This window comes from Vicugna pacos, chromosome 5, assembly GCF_048564905.1.
Source record: "Vicugna pacos chromosome 5, VicPac4, whole genome shotgun sequence".
Taxonomy (NCBI): Eukaryota; Metazoa; Chordata; class Mammalia; order Artiodactyla; family Camelidae; genus Vicugna; species Vicugna pacos.
The window spans coordinates 6,046,348-6,072,934 of record NC_132991.1 but is presented as its reverse complement, the minus strand read 5'-3'; the positions used below and the strand labels follow the sequence as shown (position 1 = coordinate 6,072,934).

Sequence of the window (26,587 nt, the reverse complement as noted above, 5' to 3'; positions counted from 1 at the left end):
AGATAGGTCCAGGCGCTTGTGAATAGCAAAGTATTAATTTGTCAACTCTGTCTTTATGTATTTGCTAATGGAAAATAGTGAAACCACAGCTATTCTCTTTAACGGGTCCACACAACTTATTACATTACAAAAAAAAAACCAAAAACCTCTCATAGTCAAAAAGTTTAGGACACCGTGTAGACAGCCTTCCATTTGAAGCCGCCAAACGATTTACCCCTCAACATGAGGATTTTGCATGATCCAGTTCTCATATTTCACCTCAAGTTTTTCTCACATCATTGATCCTTCTCCTTTGAAACTGTTTTATTTACTTGCCTTTTCTGTCTACATTTTCTCTAAGATCTTAGTTCAGCTCATCACACCATTCCTACGTCAGCCCATGGGGTTATCCATTGTCCCCCATGGTGATCAGTTACTACTTGAGTTTCTTCCCTGATGCTGTTCCAAGGTCCACAAATTCCTTGCTTCACTCAAGGAAGCAAATCCTTTAAGGAATATTCATATCTGTCCTCCTTGGAAATCAATACAATATAGTAGCTAAGTAAACATCTTACCTTTAAAAAATAATAATGATCACGTTAAAACACAACATACAAGATTGACTAAGTCTTCATGAAAGTAACTCTGAGATCAAGAACAAGTCGAGAGAGAGACATACGTAAGCTCTGTAGGTGTCTGATAGAAATCTCATGTCTCATGAGATGTGAGGGTGAGGATACACCCTGAAACCCATCATTGACCCCAGCTGCACATGCCACGTGGTGGAAGCTTATAAGCACACCACGTTAGTGTGGGACACTCAAGAACCCCAACTGAGAGTCGGATCCTGAGATGAAACACCAGTGCCAGCTTCTCAAGGTGAACAGAAGATCAGGCAGCCCCAGAAGATGCCCTTGGTTGTCTAGGCAGGCTCTGGTGAATGTTCCTCTTCTGTGTGCATGGGCAAATGAAATACTCCATCCAGGAGCGGTAGCAAAAACCTTCCCTGTATTCTTCCAGGAAACTAGAAAGCATGTGCATTTTATCAGACTCTGAACTCAGTGTGATGACTGGCAAAAATCATTCAGACCATGGAAGCGTCTTTTCTGTTGGTTTGTTTTTACCCATACAATTAACTGTTTAGAACCTGGGTTTGGCCATTTATAGTGTGTGTATTAAACCCAATGCTTTGTGACCCAGATATCCCGGCAGTCTATAGGAAGTAGTGGGTCCCTGAGTTCCATAAGAGTAGTAAGATAATTGAGGTGACATTGCTCTGGGAAAGCACAGCCCTCACAGCAACGTAACTGAATAACCAACACAGGAACCAATATTTAATTTTCATTTTCTTTTAAAACTTAATGTTTCCAGATTATAGGAAATTTGAAAGACAGAAAAGAAGAAAAAAAAATCATGTCTTCCCATCAACAAAGGCAACCATCAATATTATACCAATGATGTGTTCCCAGTCTTTTTTTTTATATTTTTTTCTTATTATCTATATACTCTATAATAAGAATAACTTACTGAGCATTTACTATATGCCAGATAATCTGTCAACTGACTTTCATAGCTATGTATTTTAATTCTTGAAATAACCCTATACAGAGGATTTTTTGTGGTCTCATAAATGTGAAAAAGGAGGCTTAACAATATTAAAGCTATTTGCCTAAGAAACATGACTAGTAAGTGATAGAACCTGGTCTCCCTCCCTGGTCTTTCTGATGCCAAATCCAGGCTCAGCTTCTGTGATATGCACATTTTATATCCTACTCTGATTGCTGAGTTTCTAAATTTTAACTGAAGTAAAATTACAGTATGAAAATAGTGATCAACACATGTCGAATAAGTCAATAGATTTTTTTTACAAGAAGAGAAAGGAATAATTTGAATTTCCCTTGAGGAAGTCAGGAAACTCACAGATGGCAGGTGCTTAATAAAAGTTTATTTGAGTTTATGTCATGATGATAATGACCAAGGTAAACTTTCAGGGTCTGGTTATGAGTGAGGAAGAACATCTTCGTATTCAAAACTGTAGCAACTTCTGAAAGAAAGACTGATCCTCTCCACACCTGTACATATAGTTATAAGATCCTGCACACCATCCAACTTTTAGCTGTCTAGAGACGGAAAATTAGAAGATGATCTTTGGGGTGCTCTGCTAGTGATTTCTGCTTCCCTGATCCAGCAGAAGTGGTACAGCCTGATTAGAAAGAGCACTGCGTGAGTCAGACGTGACTTCTCCATCCAGTTAGGTTGCTAGTTAGCTGGGTAAACGTCACAATTAACCTGTTCTTTCCGACGCTGCCCACAACTGAGAAATGTCCCCTAGAGAAGCTCTACCATTCCTTTCAACTCAAATATTTCATTAAGGAAAATTATTAAAAATCTCCCCGACACTGTATTAGCTTACGAGGGCTGCCGTGACAAAATATCACAGACTGGGTGGCTTGGCTTAAACTACAGAAATTTTTTTTCTACCAGTTCTGGGGGCTAGAAATCTGAGATCAAGGCGTTGGCAAGTTTTGTTTCTCCTGAGGGCTTTCTCCTTGGCTTGTAGATGGTCACCTTCTAACTGTGTCATCAAATGGCCTTTCCTGTAGGTGCAGGTGTAACTGATCTCTCTCTGTGTATCCAGTTTGTTTCTTCTTAGACAGACACCTGTTAAATTGGCTTGGGGCCCTTTCTAATGACATGGTTTTAACTTAATCACCCTTTAAATGTTGCATCTTCAAATACAGTCCCATTCTGGGGTACAAGGGTTAGGGCTTCAACGTATCAATTCTGGAGAAACACAGTTCATCCCGTAACAATCACTTAAGATGTTGTTATCTGGATACCACGTGAAGTGCTGGTGGCAGCTACCTGTGAACTCTCCCTCCTTCAAACAAAACAGAAACAGAGGTCCCAGCAGCCCCGTGGAGTTGTTGGGACCCTGACCATTCTTAACCCGACTTAGTCACATGGTCACACATATCGCAGGGGCAGTGGGGAAATGTAATCACCCAGCTGAGAACGCTATTGCCTCAAATACATTGGCATCCCACCTCCCAGAAAGGCAGAGAGAATGGGGAGGTTTTGAGCAGCTATCTAGAGACCTCTGCCAAAATCTCTGTGAACAGTAAGTCAGTCTATAGGAGTTCTCATGTAAGAAGTGGTACAATTTCTATTTCAGTATCCAGATTGGAAAGCACAATTCTACCACCACTATTGTAATGATGCTTTAGACTTGTGCTGTACAATATGGTACCCACCAGCCCCATGTGGCTATGTGCCTATGAAATGTGGCTATATCAAACTGGGATGTGATGTAAAGGCAATGATTTTAATATTAGTTGCATGTTTAAATGATATTTGTATGTATTGAGTTAAATTACCCAACATTCAAATTCAGATTATATCCATTTCTTTCATTTTACTTTTTTTTTTATGGCTACCAAATTTTTTTAATTGATCATGTGGCTCCCATTGTATTTCTTTTTTCTTTTTTTACATTATATTTCTCATTTCTCTATTTTATATTAAGAGTTTTATTTAATTTTACATTTTTTTATTGAAGTATATTGAGTTTACAATGTTGTGTCAATTTCTGGTGTGCAGCACAATGTTTCAGTCATACATGAATACACATATATTCGTTTTCATATTCTTTTTCATTGTGAGCTTTAAATGTTTATTTAGAGATACCAGAATTAGAAATGTTTTCTTCCAATCTCGTAAGTCATTACTGATGAAATGGAAATGCTGACTTTTTTATCGTACGTTCATCCTGGAGCTGTACATTTGCTTGGTCTTACCGGCCAGCTGGTGATAACTGGCCCTTCACACGCACTTGAACTTTTCCAGTCTCTACCCAAGAATCAAGAATCCTGTATTATGTTTTCAGAGCTAAGAACACTAGTTCCTCCCTAAAGTGAATTTAGTATGAAAAACCACCATATGCGTGCACGTAGTGTAGAAGGTTGTGTGTCTGGGCCAAGAGAAGTCATTTGGAGAAGTGAGTTTACTCAAAGGGAAAAAGACACACACACACACACATACACACATCACCCTTCTTCGGCCTTACTCTCAGAATGACTTGTTACCTTTGCCTTCCTGAGCGGAATAGGCACCTGATTAAAAACTGCAGTAGACGGGACAGGCAATTCTGAAATCTCTCAGAAATGGAAGCCATTTGAGAAGTCAACCTCCTTGGCTTTCTTAGACAGCTGTTTCCAGCCCTATCTGGATTAACTGCTGTTACTTCTTTTTCTCAATAATCCACACCAACGCCTTTGAGAGCAATTACTAACCCTGAGTGGAGTGGTTTTGAAAGCTTTCAAGTAAAACAATGCTTGGAAACTATTTCATTAAAACATTCACTCAAAAATTATACTTCTTTATTTTAACTAAACTGGAAATAGTGAAAAATTTTATTAGGTAAATAAAGATTTTGTTTTTGTTTTGGGGAGGGTGAGGAGGTAATTTGGGTTTACTTATTATTATTATTATTATTATTGTTATTATTATTAATTTTTAATGGAGGTATTAGGACTGAACCCAGGACCTCATGCATGCTAAGCATGCACTCTACCTCTGAGCTATACCCTCGCCCCTGTATTAGATAAAAATCAATATAATTCCTTGAGAGAGCCACTGTTCAGCCAATGAGTCTCTGTTCTATGCCTGCATATTTATATAGATGCATTTTATCTGATTTTGTATGTGCAAACTTATATTCTGTTCATCTTTCAGTATTATGTTGTAAATGATTTTTATGTTTACCATAAACATTGTTATTGGCAGGAACAGAATAGTATGTCAAATGGATATACCATGATTTACTTAACATTGCTTTAATTTTAGACCCAGGTTTGTATTGTTATAAATAATGGTGCCTAGTGTGTAATCTTAGTATAATTTCAGATTATTTTCTAAAAATAGATTTGTAGAAGTGAACATAAAGTATTAAAAAAGTCTTGTTAATATTCTTAAGCTTCTTGATTCATATTTCTAAACAGCCTTGCACAATATTTGGAAGCAGGAATTCAAGAGTTCCCAAAATAGAGTTACAGCTTTATCTTGTGCCTGAAAACTAAGAGGTTATCAGGTTAATCATGGGTCTATTTTTCATTCCCTTCCATTCTCCAACTCCCAGGGACTTCCTCTGGGTTTTGCCTCAAGTTGAAAGGCACAACTACTTGGAAGAGCCAAAATCTTAGGCTGGACTGTTCATCTTTGATGCACAAGGAATAAGCATAAAATACACGGCCAGAAACAGAGAAACATGCAGGCAGAGTGTCGAAACTGAATCCACAGCCTGGGACCTGAAACTGAAAGCTTTCAGGTTGTGGGGAGTAGGGGCAGGGGGGCAAAATGGAGGCCAAGTCAAGAGTCTCTGAGACCCAAGGTGGTACAAGGCTCTCAATGGGTCCCTGTTACTGGTGCCTGCACGCAGTCAGCTCAGGGGAGACCAAGGGAGAGGGCCGTGTGGGGGACCCCCTGCCGGCTTGCCCATGCTCTTTGGCCATAAGTGGGGCTTTTCCTCCAATATTAAAAATGCTTCTCTCTTGGGTGTCCTTCAAATGAAGTCCTATGGAGGACAGTCTTCACCCTGGAAGGCCTCCCTTGGCAAAAACAAAACCTTGCCTGTGAATACTATTGCCAAGAGTCTGGTCTCCCTTAAATTCCCCAAATGCACCATGCCTTTCTTCCCAGTATCCATCCTCCTCTGTTTCCTTCCCCCCACCTCAACCCCGCTGCCAACCCCACTCCTTTCTATGTATCCTCCCAAGTTCAAATCAAAAGGTACTTCACAAACCCCTGTTACATGCTGACCCAGAAACACAGACTCCTCTCAGCGCTTCATCATAGCTGGGATGACATGTCCCATGTCCTTCATCCTAACGTAGCAGAAGCCGAGATGGGCGAAGTCTGAGCCTGCCTGTCCCCTGGGCTGTGTTCTTGTGACTAGGACCAACCCGGTCTCAGATGAACAACTGAATTAATGTCTGTTGACCAGATAACAAACAAAAGAAGGGAGGAGCCCATCTTCCCCCAAACATGCAGAAGAGCCTTCATTTGCCTCTCCCCCCACCCCAAGTTTGTGAATCACCAAGACAGCTTTAGCTCCCAGGCCAGCCTTCCCTGACATTTGCTGAGAGCATGCCAGGCAGTCCTGGTAGTTTTCAGACAAATCAAATTAGAAATGGTTGTACTCATTTGGATAATCAACAACTGGCTTGGAAATCTTTCCCCACAAATTAGATTGGATCAAGATCATTTTCCCCCAGCTCATAAATGCTTGATTGGCTTTGTTTGCTGCCTCATGATTGAAACGCAGCCTTGCATCGCGAGCTCTATTTTTTCACTCACCAGGGTGTTGTGATGTGTGGATGAAGATTAAAAACAAAACAAACACCCACAATGAAAATGCTTTGTAAATAACAGCTCAGCACAGTAACCCTTGGACATGGTCCTTCAGGAAACTCTAAAAGCTGTCTAGATTAGCAGAACTTCGAGCTGCGTCTGCTGTATTCCCCTGAGGTCTGGAAAATTGGTTTTGTGGTGCAGCAGGACAGCCGTACTTGACTTACCATCTCTTCTTAGGACCCAAGGAAGGATGTGCCCAGACGTGGCTGTAACTATGCAGCGTCCCAGTGGGACAGACTGGCCGCTTGCCCGACACCTCCCTTGTCTGTCCATGTTGACCTTGCTCTGCCTTCTGCCTTGGTCCCTGGACAGACCTGGTTCAGACTCATCCTTCCTTTGGTCAAGGTCTGTTCCTAGCCAGCCTCCATCGATGACCCCAGGTCTTTTTTTCAATAGACAAAAAATGATCCATTCTTTAAATCCCCCACTTTTTTTCCCCCTTTCCCTTTTTCTGAGGGCAGATGAGGGTTCTCAGATGAGAGACAGCTGGGTGCCCTGGGTGGCAGAGGACCTGGGTCCCAGACCTGGCAGATCGATTTCTGGTTCATGCTACCCTCCCAGCTAATGCCACTCCCCACCCATCAGAGGCGCAGTGAGGGGATGGGCTCTTCCCTTCGTGGGGAGTGAACTGCAACTGTGCTTGCACGTGCCTGAGGCTGGGGGCTGCCGGGAGGCCCAGGGCCCTGGGCCGTTTCCCCTTCACCCACCTAGGGAGCCAAATCAGGTCACCCAGAACCGATCAGAAAACAGAAAAACAACTAGTCAAGAACAATGCCAGACATGGTCCCCGTGTTCCCACAGTGTCCTAAACCAACCCTCTCCCATTGTGCTCCCAGCTATAGCAACAAAAACTAGGGACCGGAGGGAACAGATGATTCTCCAGGTGAACATTCATGGTAAGAATCCAGTTCCGGCTACATCGAACAATTTCCCTTTCTTCTCAGAGTTCAAAGCAAGATGCTCTAGACCCAAGTCCAAATGCATTTTTACGTAAAGCCTAGATACGTATTAAAGAGTAGCTAATTATTAGAAGGCAATAAGAGAGGCATGACAAGTGTGTTGGTAACCCACGGATGGATGTACGGATAAAGGGTTCAGTAACACAAACCACTGAGAGCCCGTGGAGAAGGTAGCACCCTCCAGGATGGAGAGGGTCTGGAAAGGGCATCCGGAAAGTGTCAGGAGGAAGTTCTACTCAGCCTTGGAGGGAGGGGGTGTGGAGGTGAATGGAGAGCCTGAAGGAGCCCCTCCTAGGGGAGGGGGAAAGGCAGGGAGTGTGTTTAGGAAGCAGGGGTGCAAATTGATTGGCTGAATGGGCTTAAGGTCTTCTGTTTGCAGTCAGTGTCTTTACACTGGAGTGGGAAGGGATGTCAACTGGTGGTCCAGAGCCATCTCTGCTCTTTGCTATTTGAAGTCCCTGTGCAAGCGGAGAGCATGGAAGCCACGCACCCATCTCCCCAGTCCTTTCCTCTGCACACGACTTACTATCAGTGTTACCTGCAAAATGCCCATTTGCGGTCCTCTGTCTCCCCCTTCGCCGTTCCAGACAGAGCCCTCCACAAGCCCTTAACTGCTCTGGTCTACATCACCGCCATCGCTGCCTGGAATGTGGTTCTTTCTTGCACACAACGCACACTCTACTCTCCAACAGCCCCCGAGGGATGCATCCGAAGCACAACATGACTGCATGCAGTCTCTGCATCCATTCTCCTTCACCCACCCCACCCTCTTTTGCCCATAGAATCAGTTGGAGCCCCTCGACATGGACTAAAGGCTCAGTGATGGTGCCCCTTCCTGCCCTCCCCTCTGCACCTCACGGCTGTCACGCTGGCCTTGGACCTGCAGTCAGCTGACCTTCTGCCAAGTCATTGAAAGTGCCAACCCCTTCCTGCCTCTGGCATTAGAAACTCCTTTCGTTTTCTGCTCAGATAACACATCTCACTCTCCAAGTAGCTAATCTGCTCTTCCGTAAAGTCTCAGTTCCAATGTCTCTTCCCTCAGGAAGCCGTCTGTAACCCTCCAGATGAGTACAGGTTTCTTCTGTGTAAGCCCTCATGGACCGTGTCTTCAGAGCAATGAGTGACGTGGAGGTTTTTCTCTGCCCTCCAAAGGGAGGGCTTCCTGGAGGAGGAATACTCAGTAAAAAGAGCTTGTATCTTCCACTGACACAAAAATGGTTCTTGTCTTTCAACACTTACCAATCTTCAGAGCCCATCCCACTTCACAAGTCAGGGGACAGTAGAACCCCTGTTTATGGTATAAAGCAAAGTGGTTTTCCATAGATACGGGCAGTCTCTCTAAGATGGTCTACGAATGGATCTTTCGGGTTTCAAAGTTCTATGCTTCATCCGTAGAAATCAAATACTTTGATTTTTGAGGAAAGAGGTGGGGTGAGAACTTCTGTGTTTTGAGGGCAGCAAAGACAAGGCCACGGTGGATCCCAGAGAAGGAAAGTAGACATTGTCTGGAATCCCCAAAGGACAAATGGCTTCTTAATCTTGGGCCCAGCACGTCTGGATACCTTGTCTGTTAGAGAAGGATAAATGTGTATAAACGCGAAAGCCCAGGGTGTGAAGAACTGCCATTTTGGGGACAAAGAGAGGCCCCCACTTGGAGGTACCAGTGACCTGTGCTCAGTGGAATCACCATCCAACCAAAACATGGCAGTGTTACCAGGAGAGGCACATCAGACACTATGGATTTAACCTCGTGAATGTAGAGTGAGCTCCTTCTTGCACAGGGAAAGGCCTTGGAGGCCTTGTCATATACACAGCGGAAAGGACCATCGTGGTGATAGTTTCATCCGTAGGGCCAGGGCGGGTTGATTTATCTCGAAGATTTGACCTCCATGGTACATTCCTGTGTCGTGGAACACTTTGTACCAATTACAGTCAAAATGTACATTGAGTGAGCAGAGAATGCAGAAGACCAGAACTGCATTTGTGTGTATGACTTATAAACCCTTGTGCTTAGCACATTGTTTCACCACATCTGAGACACCTTGAATGCATGTTGAAATTCCTAACAAATTAAATTTACAGTAGAACAGAGAGTCTGAGGAACGGACCTTCCTTCTTGGTGGGGATGGGATGGAAGTTGAATTAAAGAGATTAAGCTGGTATACAGGGTAGAACAGAGTCTGTCCACTTTTTGTCACTGTTTTGACACTGTTCCAGAGTATGTTGTCTTCATGCATGCTATTCAAAAATCATTTCTGGGAACACCCTCAGATGCTGTCCAGAGAAGGATTCTGAAGTCACAAATGGTGTTATTGAGAGTGATTAAACAGTCTATGCTGATTTCAAAAGTCATCCTTTTTTTGTTTAGCTGATTTTTTCTTTATCCCCATGGGGGTGGACTGGGGTAAGTATTGAAGCTTCTCGACATGGTGGTGTTTCTGCCAGCAGTGGTGAACATAGTAGGGAAGTGCTCTGAAAACAGAGAAGTTTGGGACAGTTCCAGCAGCTGCATGAGGGCAAGGACGAGAGAGAACAGTGTGCAGGGAATGTGGTGGTGGTGGTGGTGGGGGCATGGCTTGCAGTGACCCAGAGAAACTGTCTACAGACAGAGACTGTGTCCCAGTTCATTCTGAGTTTTCCTGCTCCCAGTAGAGCAGTGTTGATCTCCACCCATGGCCTTACTTTAACCAGTGAGAATTCCTGAGGCATTGATTTGAAGTTCTTGTTTGCCTCCAGAATCTTGCCAGGAACACCTGAGTGTCCTAGGAGTGCCCCTCAAGGGATTCTGAGATCCCTCGCCTGTTTCACAAATACTCGGACCCATTAGACATTAGCCAGTCTGAGGAAGGGAGCCCCCAGACCTCTCATCAGATGTGAGTGAACTGATCAAACAAGGGGAGAATCTCATTTACTCTAAACCCACTGTCCCGAGGACCACCTTCCATGACCATCAAGCTGTAGGACACTTGGGAAATGGCATGATGGATAAACGTGGGCTTTTGAATCTCTTGGGGATGGCATTTTATAAGCTCCTTTGTTTCTGCCTTTGGCCCCATCACTGCTTCCCAACTGTTCCCTCTTCTACAGGGCCTCAAACATTGGGTGCTGCTTTGCTCTGGCAAATTGCGACCAGAGGAGGTGATACTGACTTCAGGGAAAGAAAAGAAGAAGCTAAGTTACGCTATTTCCCACCTTCCCCTGGGAAGCATTTGTGATTTAGCTTTGTTTAAAAGATTAAGCCCTCGGGCAGGGTGTAGCTCAGCGGTAGAGCGCATGCTTAGCATGCACAAGGTCCTCGGTTCAATCCCCAGTGCCTCCATTAAACATAAAAAGTAAGTAAATAAACCTAACTATCTCCCCTCACCCAAAACAAACAAAAAACAAATATCCCACCCCTGCCTCCATTAACCTGTCATCAGTGGGGATAGTTCATCTTGGAAAAAGAAAAAAACAACCAGAAATCAAAAAAATAAAAATTAAAAGAGCAATGGGATAGCAAAAGCAAGTTGATGGATTTTTTTTTTTTATATAATAGTGTACTCACTCAGAGGAGGAAGGTCTCAGAGACCACGTCTTCCATGTCTGATGAGCGTAGGTTTGCCTCCCATCGTCATGGCTAAGGAGGGCTATGACTTTTACTGAATTGCTTAACTTCTCCAGACCCAGTCTGTGCATTCTTTAAATGGCTGCAGTTCAGTTGTGCAGAATACATGAGACATGTATGTAAGCACTTAGCCTCATGCTGGGCCCTCTGGGACATATAAACTGTGAGCAGTTACTTGATGGATATTGAGGGTCTTACCCTTTGACACATTAATTAACTTCTGAGGATCTAGCCTAAAGCGAAGAAAACATCTAAACCAGGACAACGCATGATTAATGCAAGCAGATGCTTGTAGCAGTGTACTTGTTGAGTGAATCATTAAAAATGTACCATCGGTGGATGTTTGTTTGGAGACTAATATTTGTTTTCAGAAATGTACAACTACCCCAAATAAACATCACTGTGATTTAGGGATGTGTGTCTGGACTATGAGGTTCTCTGAGCTGAATGGTTAACCCGCTCTAACTTGAGTTGCTGTACTAGGTTATCGAACCCCACTACCTGGCCACCTTAGTGAAATGTTGAATTCAGACATCCAGGCAAGCCCGGGAGGTGCCCTTTGGAGACTCTGTCTTTTTTGCATAAGTAGCACTGGCTATGGGAGTGTGTCTACAAGGCAGAGCTTAGCATCATTCAGTGGCCGTGGACCGATTTAGAGGAAACATGATATGCCTCTTGTTGATACATTCAAACTCATTCTGCTCGCCACACAACAGGCAAATCAATCGGGAGATGAGGTGTTGGGCAAGGAATAACAACTTTATTCAGAAAGCCGGCAGATCGAGAAGATGGGGGACTCATGTCCTGGATAACCACCTTCCCCAAGTCAAATTCAGGTTCCTTTTATACTAAAAAGGGGGAGGGGTGTGGTTGGTTGTTGCAAACTTCTTGGTGCCAGAATCTTTTGTTCCTGCAGCTCCACGTAGGTCAGGTCACGATATTCCCGTAAATCTTCAACAAGACAAACGTTACTCTCTGTTCTACAACTTTTTTATCTCTGTATGAATGGAAAAGTGTTACACCCTTTAAAGGGCAGAGCCTTGAGAATGGGCTCTCCTGTCTATTTCAGGCTCTAGGCAACATCCTTTTACAAAAGGTGCAGAACCAGCATGACTGAGCCCAGGAAACAGAGCACAGGCTTAGCGCCAAAGGAACAGATCTCATATGGAGTCAGTTTTGTTCTTCCCTGCTACACTACGACTATTTAGAGGAGAATATTGTGTTAAAGCTTGCTGCATTGTTGTGGAGATTAGTTCAGCACCTAAAAGAAACAAATGGTAGGGATGAAAAACGAGATGTCATTGGCTATAAAAATTCCCAATGGCTTTCAAAATGTAACACCAATTTTAATCTATAAGGTCTTCCAGGATTTCTCCTTTTCATTTGGTAAGAGGGACTCCAGCACTCGGCTGAGATGGGCACATATATACAGTTCTTTATTTTCCTGTAACTTCCTGGATGCAGACTCTTACTCTAATCATCCTGGATTTGTTTCCTCTCACTTATCAAAAATAGTCTTCTTAGCTTTAGTTTATGCCCATTTACTACTCCCTGTCTAATCCTCTCATGCAAACCCCTGCTCCCTGTGCTACTAAAAATACTCTTTTTCCTTACTGAGGTATAGTCAGTTACAATGTGTCAAATTCTCATGTGCCTTGTAATGTTTCAGTCATCCATATACATGCATATCATTGTCTTCATATTCTTTTGCATTATAGGCTAAAAATACTCTTAATAAATTAAAAATCTAGTCAGTGTCACTTTATTGCTTCTGACGTTGAACCATAACTTTAGCAAAAGCTTAAAGGGCTTTTAATCTCTGCCTCCCTTCATTTTCTCTGCTGCACCTCCTTCATGGTCTCTGGCCCTCTCTGCCCCACTTTATGTTCAGAAATGACTAATTCCCCAGAGATGTCATTTTGCTAATTTCTCCAAGTCTTTGCAAACACTGTGCCATTTGCTGACAAGGCTCCTGTCCGCCCCTTCTTCCTTCCAGGAGAGCATCACCTCCCTGGTGAGACCTTTGCTTGTTTAGCTATTTCTTTTGCCAGGCTCCCCTGGGAGCAGCTCTCTCTCTCTCTCTCTCTCTCTCTCTCTCTCTCTCTCTCTCTCTCTCTCTCTCTCTCGGCTCATTGCACATTGTCACCAAGCTTTTGTGTGTGAATCTCTCTCTGTCAAAGGTATCCTCATGCTTGGCGCCTGGTTGACTTGCAGTCCATACTGATTCACTGAATGAATGTCATGATTTTCACCTCTGGTTCTCTAGAAATGTCTGCCGCTTCCCATCCCCCCACCTCTCCTGAGGTCTTTGGTGACCCTCTTTGCAGACAGCCCTGCGATCCGTAAAACTGGAATGGAAAACAGTCTTGTGGGTGTTTCCGAACCAAGCAGGCATACCTTTCCCTTTAAGATCTTGCAGCTGAATGGAGAATGATCCTGAAATTGAGGTCATGTTGGTGGCCATTTCTATCAACTGTCAGACTGCAGAATGAAAAACGGCCTTCGTATATTTGGTGTCTATTGTTTTCCAGGGCAACGTCACTTTCTCCTGCTCCGAGCCACAAATTGTTCCTGTCACGTTCCTCAGCTCCACCAGCAGTTATTTGCTGCTGCCCGGCACCCCCCAGATCGACGGGCTCTCAGTGAGTTTCCAGTTTCGAACGTGGAACCACGATGGTCTCCTTCTGTCCACGGAGCTGTCTGAGGGCGCGGGGACCCTGCTCCTGAGCCTGGAGGGTGGGACCCTGAGACTCGTGATTCAGAAAGTGACAGAGCGCGCGGCCGAGATCCTCACAGGTATTGTCTGCTGAAAACCTCTAGGTCGGGGTCTTGCTCTGAGATTCCGACCAAAACATACAGACCCTGGGGATGTGGGATTGCCACAAATTCACCCTAAGTATGAAGAAGTAACATTTTTCTTTTCTTACACGGAAAACCCTGAATTCAGATTTAGCTCGGTAACCTGTGACACGTCCCCTAATTTCCTTGACCCTCAACAGTCTCATCTGAGAAGTGGGGATAAGAATTCCTGTCTAACACCATTTAGCATAATATAGACCACTTACAGAGCTCTTTTTTAGGTCTCCACCAACACAGCATGTGTTATGTGGCATCCCTGCCATGCTCATTCAAGGAAAATACTATTTTCCACTCTCTAGATGAAGAGTCATGGAGTCTGAATAACTTCCAAAATCACATGGTGATAGATAATTTCATCCTGAACCTGTCTGACTTCAAAGTGTCTAGTTTCTTTGTACCCCACACTCCCATAGGACTTTGTTTTTTTACAGCCACTGAATTCCATTTCAAGTAAACATTAGTGAGTCTTTTGAAATATTTTAAAAATATATTTTAAGATATTAAGTAAATACTATTACCTCTGGCATCAGGGTGTGGCAAAACTAAAAACAGGACCTCGGAAAGCTGAAGTCTGGAAAGCGCTCACTTTGATAACTATATGGTATAAGTGCTATTGTAGCAATAAGAGACAATTCTGGGAACTTTCTCTGGTCCTTCTAACTGCTGCCGCTTCAACACACAGCAGCGGAGTCTTCTCCCTCCTTTTTCACATGTTACCCGACTGCAGTCTCCTATTCTTTCAGAAGCAGCAAGTTCTCTTGGTCCACAAGCACTTGCTGAGGTCAGAGCACGTGCCAGACATTGGATCTGGGGCAAAGTCACGCTGCTCCGTCAAGAAATCTGAGAAGCCGTCCTCATTCTACAGTCTGAGTCAGATCCCCCTCCGTGGTGCACTCTGGGCCGATACCCGCCCCGGACTACACGACACTGCGTCTTTCTTTAATTTAATTGTCTTTTTCTCCCACTGGGCTGGGAGTTTTGTTATTCAAATAAATTAGAGAAAAGTAAGTTAAATAGTAAATGACGTGACTTAATAGTCAAGATCAGGTCAGATGTTGGGAGAGCCTCAAATGTCAATGAGTGGGGAAAAAACCCCATTGGTCCCCTGGAAATAACAGTGGAGCTTGGGTCTGGGGGTCCAGACAGACAGGTTCAAAAGGCACCTCTTCCCCTTACTGCTCTGTAGCCGTAGGTCTCATATGTAAATGGGAGTGTATTAGTTATCTATAGCTACATAACAAGTCATGCCAAAATGTAGACGTTGAAGACAACCTTTATGATGTCTCAGTTTCTAAGATTCAGAAATCCAGGGGCCCCTTGGCTAGGTGAATCTGGCTCAGTCAAGTTGTTGGCCAGGGCTCTGGGCATCTCAAGGTTTAACTGGGGCTAAATCTGCTGCTGGGCTCACACACGTGGCTGTTGGCCCACCTCAGAGATCCATGTCCAAGCTTATCCCCGTGGCCTCTCCAAAAGGCTGCCTCTGACTTACCCTAGAGTGAGTGACCCAAGAGAGAGTGAGAGAGAATGCCCAGGACAAAAGCCACAGTCTTGTGTAATCTCATACCGAAAGTGGCTTCCCATCTCTTTGACCATATTCTGTTCGCTGGAAGCAAGTGACTCAGTCTAGCTCTTGCTCAAGCCCCTGGGATCATCCAAGGTCTTGGGTGTTAGGACTCATGGATCATTGGGGGCATCTACCTACAACGCAAAATGAGAAAACATCCTTCCATCATAAGGCCGTGGTGGCTATTAAATGAGAGAGTGTCTCTAAACTCTTGAGCACAGCATTGAGATGTTATTTAGCAAGTCTCTTTTTCTTTCATACTGACTCCAGACCAATGGCTAAAAAGGGCCTTCCTTTACAGAGTCATAAAAGCTGAGTGAATGTGTAGTCCTGGGACTTCTATAAAATGTATAAGATTTCTGGGCATGGAGGGGAGTTAATCACTTGGAAACATAACGTTTTTCGTGTGCAGAGTTATGAAAATTAAACCTCGAGCCTCCTTATTTGAACAAGAAAAATGTGAGCTGGCACTGGGCAGTTTCTCTCTAATCGATGAGATGTTTGAGCACAGAGACATGTAGGCCTCAGGTCAGAGATGCAGTTTTAATACAGGACAGGCCCCAGTGGCACTTTGCTCTGAAAACATCCAGGTGCTACCTGTGTTATTAAGCACATGTCAGTCCATTAAAATGTGTTTATGACTGAGAGAGAGGCTGCTAAGAGCTGCCGCATTGCCCAGCTGTGGAAGGAGAGGAAATTATCAATTGTTTCAGACATGTTTCTCAAAAATTCAAACAAGTAAAATAAAGTTTTTTTAAAATGTTCTGATGTCTGTCTCAGAAAACTCTTTCTGGAGTGTCTCCCCGAGAAGGATTTCCTGAATTTTGGAAAAATCTGAACTTTTTTTTTTAACTTTTTAAATTGTTCTTTAAAATGGATCAAGGCTTTATGTCTACTGGGATTTTCCTACCTAGGGGGAAAAAGAGCAGGAGAACAAACAAACAAACAAACAAACAACAAATCAAACAAGAACAGTTTTCTCTTCCCTTACGTTATTAATAGTTTTTAAAGTATTTATTTTTAAATTTTTTGCTGGTGTACAGCATGTTTCAATCATACATACATACATATATATATATATATATATAGTATATATATGCATTCCTTTTCATATTTTTTATTATAGGCTATTACAAGGCATTGAATAGAGTTCCCTGTGCTATATAGTAGGACTTTGTTGTTTATCTCTTTTATATATAGTAGTTTGTATATGCCAATTGCAAACTCCCAATTCATCCTTTCCTCCACCCTTACATTCTGACATTTCTGGGGAAACTTGTTTTCTAAGACTTGAGATCATATTGGCTTTATAAGATATGAAAATCCCATAAGAGAATAGAAATTAATTACTATTGTGCAACAATTTTTGAGGGCCGTTGGGGCTCCCCTTGACAGATGGAACCTCATGGAAAATAGCAAATAGCACTACAGTTTGTTAATTGAAGACAAAATCCAGATATTTAAATATTTACATGTGTTTCTAATGTCCAGAATCTAAAAGAGAAGGTGGCCCCCTGGAAAGGGTATCACACAGATGCCTGGCATATTCACTCATGTTCCCAGAGTTTCATACAGTGTAGCTTTTAGGGGGGATTGTTTTGTGTATGTTGCATTGGAGATCAGGAAGAGAAGTACAAAGTAAATCATCTTCAAAATAGAAGGCCTTTGAATTTAGTTGTTCCAAGGGATGACATTTCCAGAAGGTGAAGAACAACAGTGCAATCCCAACCTTGCATATTTCTTTATTTTCTACGTTTGTCATCTCCCTGAAAGCCAGGGTGCCATTTCACTGTCAGTGGCATGACAGTTGGATCAACAGTCACCATGCAACTCTTGTAGGCCAGGCATGATGTGAGGGTCTTGTCATATAATACTACAAACACAAAAGTTAAACAAAAACTCCTGACACTTATGAAGTGGTTATTATTTCACCAGCGTGCATAACAGGTCATTGAGAGTCAGAAATTAAGTTAAAGGGATGGAGATGGTGTTCAATGTCAGGCCTTTGCATTCCCAAGTGCACAGTCTCTACACTGTCTCTCACTGCCATTCAAATCCATCTGTTACATTGTCTCTTGTTTAAACAACTGAAATGTAAAGAAATTGCTTGAGATGAAAGAACAAACGTACAATAGGCTACTAAGGAAACTAGGTACATTAGAGTCTAAAGTTGGGTTTTCTCAAAACATTTAACCTGATGGCCCTATCAATAGGTGGATCGAGGGGCTAGGAGGGGTTGACATGTTGGTGACTCCATTGTCTTCATAGACTTTGCTGTACTTTACCTAATGTCATCTTTTTAACATTATAGAGTAAATTATGCAGATCCATATATTAATGCACAAATATCCATTGGCTATAAGTGACATACTGTTCTCAGACCTTTTTAAATGCTCAGTGTCAATTCCTCAGTCAGATTATCACATAAGTACCAAGGTTGGAAGTGAGTTGATGTTCTGGCAGGAGTTGGTCTACTTCCTGAGACTTTGCTGTGTTTTGCACAGCCTTTCCCATTCTGGTTACTCGGGTGCCCTGAACCCCACCTGGAAAACAGAGGGCTACACAGGAACAAAGAGAACACCTTCCAGGGGCCCTGCTGCCCAGTGAGCCTGGCCATTTCTCTTTTCAGGAATCAGAACAGCTGTATATGCAAATCTTAAATAAATGAACAGTCATCTGGCTTTCCTCCTTGGTGAATGTCAGACCCTAGCTCTTCATCTCTTGTCCTGAGGAAACGTGTGTCTTGGGACCACTCTGTCCCTTATTGCTGAACAGTCATTGCTATGTTCTATTTTTTGTTAATTTCTTTAAGTTGACATATAGGTGATTTACAATGGTGTGTACATTGTAATGTTCAAGTGTACAGCAAAGTGACTTAGTTATATATATCTTTTTTAGAAATCTATTCTTTTCTTTTTCAGGTTCTTTCCCATTATAGGTTATTATAAGATATTGAATGTAGTTCCCTGTGCTGTGCAGTAGGTCCTTGTTCACCCATTTTATTTATAGTAGTGTATATCTGTTAGTCCCAAACTCCTAATTTATCTCTCCCCCTCTCCCTCTTTGGTAACCATAAGTTTGTTTTCTATGTCTGAATCTGTTTCTGTTTTGTAAATAAGTTCATATATATATTTTTTAGATTCTTCATATAAGTGATTACATGATATTAAGATATTATAAGATTATAGATTCCACATATAAGATATTATATGATATTTGTCTTTCTCTGTCTGACTTACTTCAATTAATATGACAATCTCCAGGTCCAATCATGTTGCTGCAACTAGCATTACTTCATTCCTTTTTTATGGCTGAGTATTATTCCACTGTATCCACGTTCTACTTTTTAATAGGGGAAGTGGCTGCTATTTTAAAAGGCCCTTAAACAAGTGCTTGGAATGGAGATAGTGATTGTCTAAACCAGTCTGGATTACTAAGGAAACAGTAAATTTCATAAAAGTAAAGGAGCCCATCCGGCTCATTCCTGTGGACATCAACACAGAGGGTTTTGACTTTCATGTGAAACATGAAGCAATCTGAAGAAAGAGTAGACATCACTACAATTATTGTGAAATTAATGTGACATTTCAATGTCATTTTTATTTTTCTGATGGGTAGATGCTGGGAATGAGGGTAGGGAGAAAGATCTGGGGGCTTCAGTCACGAAAACTTGAAGTCTGTTTTTTCCTGCTCTAGTGCCTCTCAAAATGTCAGGTGTCCACTGAAAAACCAGTCTGGGCAAAGAGCTTGGACTCAGGCTATAGCCCAGGGCTCCTGCCTAGCCCTGTTCTGCATAGATGTAGAGTGTGAGTGAGTTGTGTGCTGTTAGACCTTTGTCTTTCGCAGCTAAAGGAGAACATCAGTCTAGAATGACTAACGTCCCTTCTGAACTTCTATATGGGTTCTTGAAGAAAAACTGTAGGTCAACCCTGTCCCTTATTATCTTCAACCCCAGAGCCTTCTTTTGAAAACAGGGTAGGTGACTTTAGTTAGATGTATTCAGGGCCAACTTCCTGCCATAGGTCATTTCTCAGTTCCCAACTTGGCTTCTTTCATACAATGGTTTTTGTGAATGAGATGCTTGGATGTTCCAGAAAGATCTTTCATGTTACCTTCAGGGATCCGTATAGAGTTAGGTATCAAGGATCCTAATCTCAGAAGTTGTGTGCTTGGTTTTTATTTGTAGCCTTCTGTAAGTCATACTAGATTACTGTGTGTGTGTGTGTGTGTGTGTGTGTGTTTGTTGGTAAGGGGATTAATCAGAATATTTAGGACCTTGTTATTGTATAGCACAGGGAACTATGTTCAATATCTTGTAATTACCTGTACTAAAAAAGAACATGAAAATGATATGCACATATAACTGAAACACCATGCTCTACACCAGAAATTAACACAACATTGTAAAAAAAAAAAAGTATATATAGGACCTTGAAGAAATGTTAAGAAGAGCAGGTGTAATTATTGGAGCTATTTCACATGGAGAGAACAAAACAGAACCATGATAAGGGTCACTGTACTGTGGGACAGGTTTTGTCACAGATGAGAGTTTCTGAGTGTTTATGTCACTGCAGAAAATAGAACTAGTACCAGTAAAGCCACATGGCAAAGAGGCCACTTCTGGTTTTTCATTAGAGAATATTCTGTCCAGAGCATTCTAGCCTCACCGTATGTTGCTTTGACATCACTAGAGGCATCAAACCCAGAGCAGAATTTTCCGAATTGAGGAAGGAGTCTCAGCATAACCGAGCAGAGCTCAGAAGATAAAAGAGGAAATCTTCACCTGGCGAAATCTCAGCCTGGCAGCCAGGACCTGCTAAATGATGCTGAGCTAGGAAGACAGGAAGTGAAAGCCAGTCACCAGGCACAGAACAGAATTCCTGGGTTAAAGGAAACATGGCCAACAAAGACCCAGAGGTCAACCACATGCCCTGGAAGGGCTTTTAGTCACGGCAAATGGCTTACTGAAGGGGTCACTCCAGCTCATTCCATTTCATTCCTAGGTTCAAGCAGCAGTGTTCATCAGAGGTCCTTACCACCTTGCATGTTCCCAATATTTCTGTAGTTTCTTGAGTACTAAGAATTAGAGGGCAATCTAGAATTACTAATTCCACAATCCATTCTAACCAGTCATTAATTTTCTAGATGTCATAGACTGCTGTGACCGACTTGTTCTTTTTCTAGCTGAAGATAGGATGAAATTCTAGTGACATACCCTTAAATCAGCAGCCATAATGGATGTTAGTTGATGATTTCACATTGGCTCTCTCTGCATTAAATAAATCCCCCTAGAGCTAAGGGCGACACTATCTCACTTGTTTTTCCAGAATTCATCTCAATTGATATTTTCTCAAGAAACCTTCCCAAAGCAGACCAGCAGCCCCATGATCTAGTCTTGTGGCTCTTTTCCTTTGTTGCGTTGGCCATAAGCATGTGTATAAATGCATGTATTCATTTGTTAGAGCTGCCACAACAAAATGCCACAGCTGAGGCGACCGAACAGAAAGTTCCTTTCTCAGAGTTCTTGAGGTTTGAAGTTGAAGATATCAGATGGCAGGGCTGTCTCCTGAGGGCCTCTCTCTTGGCTTGTAGATGGCCACCTTCTCCCTGTGTCTCCACATAGCCTTCACTCTGTGCTGGTCTGTGCTCTCATGTCCTCTTCTTGAAAGGACACCCACCATATTGGATATGGGTCTCCTCATGTAACCTTAGTTACATCCTTAGTTACATCCTTAAGGGTTCTATTTCTAAATACAGACTCATTCTCAGACACTGGGCAGTTAGGACTTCAACATATGGATTCAAGGGCACAATTCAGCCCATAAGAATGTGTATTAATTACATGTCTACATAATGGGATGTCCACTGCTCCTCTCACCCTGAGGACATGAGGATTCATAGGAATGAGAATACTGTCGTCAGCCTTTCTCACCACTATTTTCCCAAGGCTGGTATAACCCTTGCTCATAACAAGCCCTCAGTAACTATTATAACCCCTCACTGTATGTATAAACAGGTGTCCAAATAAATTAACTTGTAGAATCAACCCCACCCAACATCTCTGAAGGGTAGCATTTTAACAGTGAAAGAGGAGTTAATAGTGATTTTTAAACAAACATTCATGTTACAACAATTCTATGCTGCAGAATGTGTCAAACCCAGGAATGAGCTCTACTCAGGGGAAGAACTAATTAGATAAAGGCCAGTGGAGCTCCTAGAGGTAGGGAGATGGTTGGGGGAGCGGTGTCCTGAAGGATAAAAGTGCTCACCCTATTAATACCGTGGCCAGATGGTTTTAGTCTGCAGCCCTGCAATTAACAGTGCTGCTCCCCTAACACAGCCCTTTTTCATAACATCCATTTGTATCTCACCACCATCTGCACATCAGGTAGACCTGATGACTCTGTGAACCCCATCCTCTGCTTCAATTAAGTTGTCATGAATGCCTCTGTGCTTTAACTAAGATAACGTTGATGAGAAAATCCCACTAGCAAGGGCAAACGAGTAGACACCCACAGGGCTATCACTGTCACCACAGACTCTCTGGCTGAGCACAGAGCTCAAGTTTCAGAAGAGAGTAATGTGATGAGATGCCCCATGTCACAGGAAACCGAGAAAGGTAATTGCCTGAGCGTCAAGGTACCAAGCAAAGGTTGAGAATGTCTACCCAAAGAATGATCTCATAGGCATCTGTAGATTTTTCAGGCCTGTGTAATGATAATGGAAACATTTTATTTCTTGGCTTACTTATTCTCCAAATCACTCCAAAGAGAAACAGAGGGAGCCAGATTTGTTTTCCAGGAAAATAGTCTGATCATCAAAACCGCTATCATCCCCTTTGAGCTTTCAGATTTTCTACTTTAATAAGTCTTCCCTAGAATTCACTTTGCTCCCTCTCCCCATCTAATTCAGGAGGCTTTTGAAGTGTCTCCTCTGTGCTGGTGCTGTACTCAAGCCTGAGGATGGAGGCATTGCCCTCCAAAAGCTCACAGGCACTGCTGGAAGGGACGGTACTGATGTTGATAATACAGTAGGCAGATGTTCAGGATACTGGGGGAGCACAGAGGAGAAACACCAGGAGGGGTGAGAAAGTGAGGCTTCCTGCAGGTGACGACAACACAGCTTGGTTTTGAAAAATGAATAGAATTCAGTCAAACGAAGAAAGAGGGGAAGGTTACTCCAGTCAAGGAGAGAAATAAAAGGAGATTGAGAAGTGGAAGACTCCACAGGTGACTTCGGATGCCTGGGTCACAGAGAGCAAAGGCAGACAGATGCAAGACGAAGCAGAATCGTGGTCAGGGGCACCAAGGTTTGAGCTGTCTCCTAAAGGTGATGGCGGAATGTCTGTCTCTGAAACGGACTTTAAATTTTATCATGTAGATATTGGAGCCAAGCATGCAAGTCTATACTAGGGAAACACCTTAAGCATCAACTGCGGACTCGTCACGTTTTATATCTGACCCTAGGGTACGGTAAACGCAGCCGTTTCCCTTTCATATGCTGACCGAGGGTTCTGAGGATCCAGGTTAGAAATTTCTATGTGCTGATGTCTTCAAGGAAAGCCTGCTTTATTTATTTCCAGGTTTATTAATTTATTTCTTCAGTCATTCAGTTCTTCTGGTGTGCCTTGTACTGTGCTAGGTGACTGTGGTAGAAAATCCAAAAATTGGGTGCTTCCTGTCCCTACAGTTAAGAAGAGGAAGTCTTTCGACAGACAAAAACTGGGCATCGGAGGATGTGGAGGTGAATTTGGACGGAAAGATAACTGGGAGGGCAACACGCAGGTGGAGTGGAGTCTGGATGTGAGGGCACCAATTAGCTAATTGCTTTACTGGGAGCATAATGAATGCACTAGCCTTGCCAGAGGAGGGGATTTGTGTAGGAATATTGGGAAATCAGATTGCAGGGCAGATGGAGAGTTGATTACAGAGGCAGAGATTTTCAAGATAAGCAGTCTGAGTTTCATTCTCTGGGCTCCATGACCCACAGGAGGGGAACTTGCTGCTCAGTGGGTCATAACCTTGCTCTTTAGATCATTCACTAGCAACGTGCCCTATACCAGGAAGAGGTTGGAGGCTGGGAAAAGGGAGACCATCACACAAAGTGTACCCCCAGGTAGGGGGTGCAGTCAAAGTCGGAGAGGAGTTTTAAGGACATACGTGAATTCAAACCACCCAGTGTAGGGAAGGGGTCACAGAATTTGATCACTGATGGGTAAACGGAATCGAGGAAACACTCAGGACCTGAATTGTGGCAAGATGGTACTAATAATTGCAAGATGTTCTTCTGTGACGTGACTGACATTTTAAGTCTGCCTTATTCAATTATTTATCTATTCCCCACTTTGTTCTCTCGAAAATTGAAACTACCTTTGAACTATTACGTAAAGGTTAGTATGAAAGGATACGGAAAAACAGCCGAATTGGGTTTTCTAGGGAAGACAAAGCCTAGACACTTCCAAGTCCAGCCAGGCAATTGTGTCTCTATTTTACAGATGAGGAGGCAGGTGGAGGGAGATTAAGAAATCTGTCTAAATTGCTAGACATTGTAAGTGGCAGGGCCTTGAGCAAGGGTAACGGGCAAATAAAGGCATTGTGGGCACATGTAACAAGTTATTTCTGGGGTTGGAAATAGGGTCTTGGGGACCCTGCTCTGGCCTGGGCTGTAGCTCTGTGTCTCCCTGTGTCACTGTGCGACTGATGCTTAAAGATTTGAGGACAGCCACTCAGTTTCAAAGTTTCTGTCTTCAGACCCTAAAGGATGACGCTGAAATAAGATGAAGGCTGAAATGCAAAGATCTGTTAGGAATTTGAGAATGAGAGAAAAAGAGAAAGTGAGAGAGAGAGAGAAAGAGAGAGGGAGAGACAGAGAGAGGGAGGGAGAGAGAGAGACAGTGCTGGCTTTCTGAGGCTCTGCAACCTCAAAAATTATTCCTTTAATCCCGTGGTTCTCAAGCAAAAGAAATTCTACGTTCCCACCAACCTCAGCTTCCCATTCCCCCAGTCCCATGCAGGGGACTTCTGGCAATGGCAGGTGATGTTTTTGCTGGGGGTGGGGGCATCTGGTAAGTCAGGGATGCCGCTCAACGTCCTACACTAGAAGTGTTTCCAAGTCCAGATTCTTTCTGCTCTCCGCATGACAGTCCAATATTTTAGGAGACCAGGTGTTGGGCAAGGAATGACAAGTTTATTCGGGAAGCCAGCAGGCCGAGAAAATGGGGGACTCGTGTCCTGGAGAACCATCTTCCCCTGGTCAGAATTTAGGCTCTTTTATACTAAAAAGGGAGGGCGTATGGTTGGTTGTTGCAAACTTCTTGGTGTATGAATTCTTTGTTTTTGGAATCCTTTGTTCTTGCAGCTGTCCACATGGGTCAGGTCATGGTGTCCCTGTAAACCTCCAACAAGACAAGTGTTATTCTCTGTTCTGCAACTTTTTATCTCTGTATGAATGGGAAAGTGTTACACCCTTAAAGGTCAGAGCCTTGAGAATGGGCTGTCCTGTCTATTTCAGGCTCTAGGCAACATTCTTTTACAAAAGGTGCCGAACCGGCAGGACTGAGCACAGGAGACAGAGCACAGGGTCAGAGCCAAAGGAACAGATCTAATACGGAGTTGGGTTTGTTCTTCCCTAGCACAGAAGGAAAGTCTAGGACACCACACACTCCCGACAAAGGATTATCAGACCAAAAGATCCAGTGCTGGTGTCAAGAAAATTTCCTTTCAGGGGAAACCTCACCCCTATTAAAAATGTTTAGGTCTTCAGAATACTGCTTACCTGCTTTGAGTCTTAGTGTCATCAAATGTGAACTGTAAATAGTTGGGAAGTTTCCACTACAAAACAGTATTAAAAAAAAAAAAGACATTGCTGTTTATCTGTTTTATATATAGTAGTTTGTATCTGCTAAGTCCAAACTCCTAATTTATCCCTGCCCCCTCCTTTCCCCACAAGGTCCTACTGTAGCCCAGGGAACTACATTCAATATCTTGTAATAACCTATAGTGAAAAAGAATATGAAAAATAATATATAACTTAATCACTGTGCTATTCACCAGAAACTAACACAACATTGTAAATCAACTATAGTTCAACTAAAAAAAAAATTTAAAAACACATTAGATGCTTGGTAAATAATATTTATCTAGAAAAATAAGATCAAAGCCATAAAAGTCAGCTAGAATTCCAGGGTCAGACAAAACTAGACGTTCTGGAGGAACAAAAGTTGAATTGCACTTCAATTCTTCTCAAAGGCTAGAAGTTCCCTAAAAGGACAGGGTCAAAGTTTGGACTCAGGATTGCCAAACGGGAAGGTGCCTTGGTGCAGCCACTTTGAAGACACTTCAGCAGCTCCTTAAAAGGTGAAATCTGGAGTTACCATACGACCCTGAAGTTCTGCCCCTGGGTGCATGGCTAAGAGACTGGGAAACATAGATCCACGCAGACATTCATACATAAATGTTCAGAGCTGTGTTGTTCTTAGCGGCCCCAGTGCAGAAGCAGCCCAGAAGCCCATCAGCTGACAAAAGTGTAGACAAGATGTGCATCCACGCAAAGGAGCACTGCCCAGCTGCACAGATGTACTGATGTGAGCTGTCACCTGGGATGAGACTTGAGAACATTGTGCTAAGTGGAAGAATTTGGGCACAAAAGGGAACATAACGTATAATTTTGTTGATATGAAATCTCCAGAACAGGCATATCCATGCAGACAGAAAATAGATTAGTGGTTGGCTTGGGCTGGAGGTGGGATTTGAGGAGACTGGGGACCGATGGCTACATGTCATAGCACTTCTGTTGGGGGCTACAAAACGTTTTAAAATGAACTGTGATGGCTGCCCAAGTCTGTGACTACTCAAAAGCATCGAATTGTGTGTTTTTACATAGATGGATTGGACGGTATGTGAAGTTTCTCTCTGTAAAGCTGTTTAAAAAATAGAAATGAATAAAAGTAAAGTTGAAGTCAACAGTAAAAGATGGCACTTTGCAGAGGTGATTGGCTATCAGAGCAACTCCTCGAGCAGCGCATGGCTAGTTTGGAAGCATGGAGAGCAGGAGGAGCTTGGTCAGGGTGCCGGACATCGCACTTTGAATTCTGGCTCTGCCTCTGAGTGGCCATTTGACCTCGGCAGCAGCTCCAATGTTCTGGTTTAGCATCAATACCGCAAGGATCCAAAAACGTGGCCACCAGGACTATTGCAAGAATGAGGAACTAAA

At 43.0% G+C, this 26,587-nt stretch overlaps 1 protein-coding gene across 1 annotated transcript in view; it reads left to right on the top strand.

The window, feature by feature from the left end:
• Window positions 1-26,587, top strand: part of CNTNAP5 (contactin associated protein family member 5) — a 730,584-nt gene that overhangs the window by 378,921 nt on the left and 325,076 nt on the right. Inside the window, exon 8 of the mRNA XM_072960805.1 lies at window positions 13,485-13,749. Coding sequence (XP_072816906.1) covers window positions 13,485-13,749 — 265 coding nt within the window. The remainder of the gene's footprint in view (window positions 1-13,484; window positions 13,750-26,587) is intronic.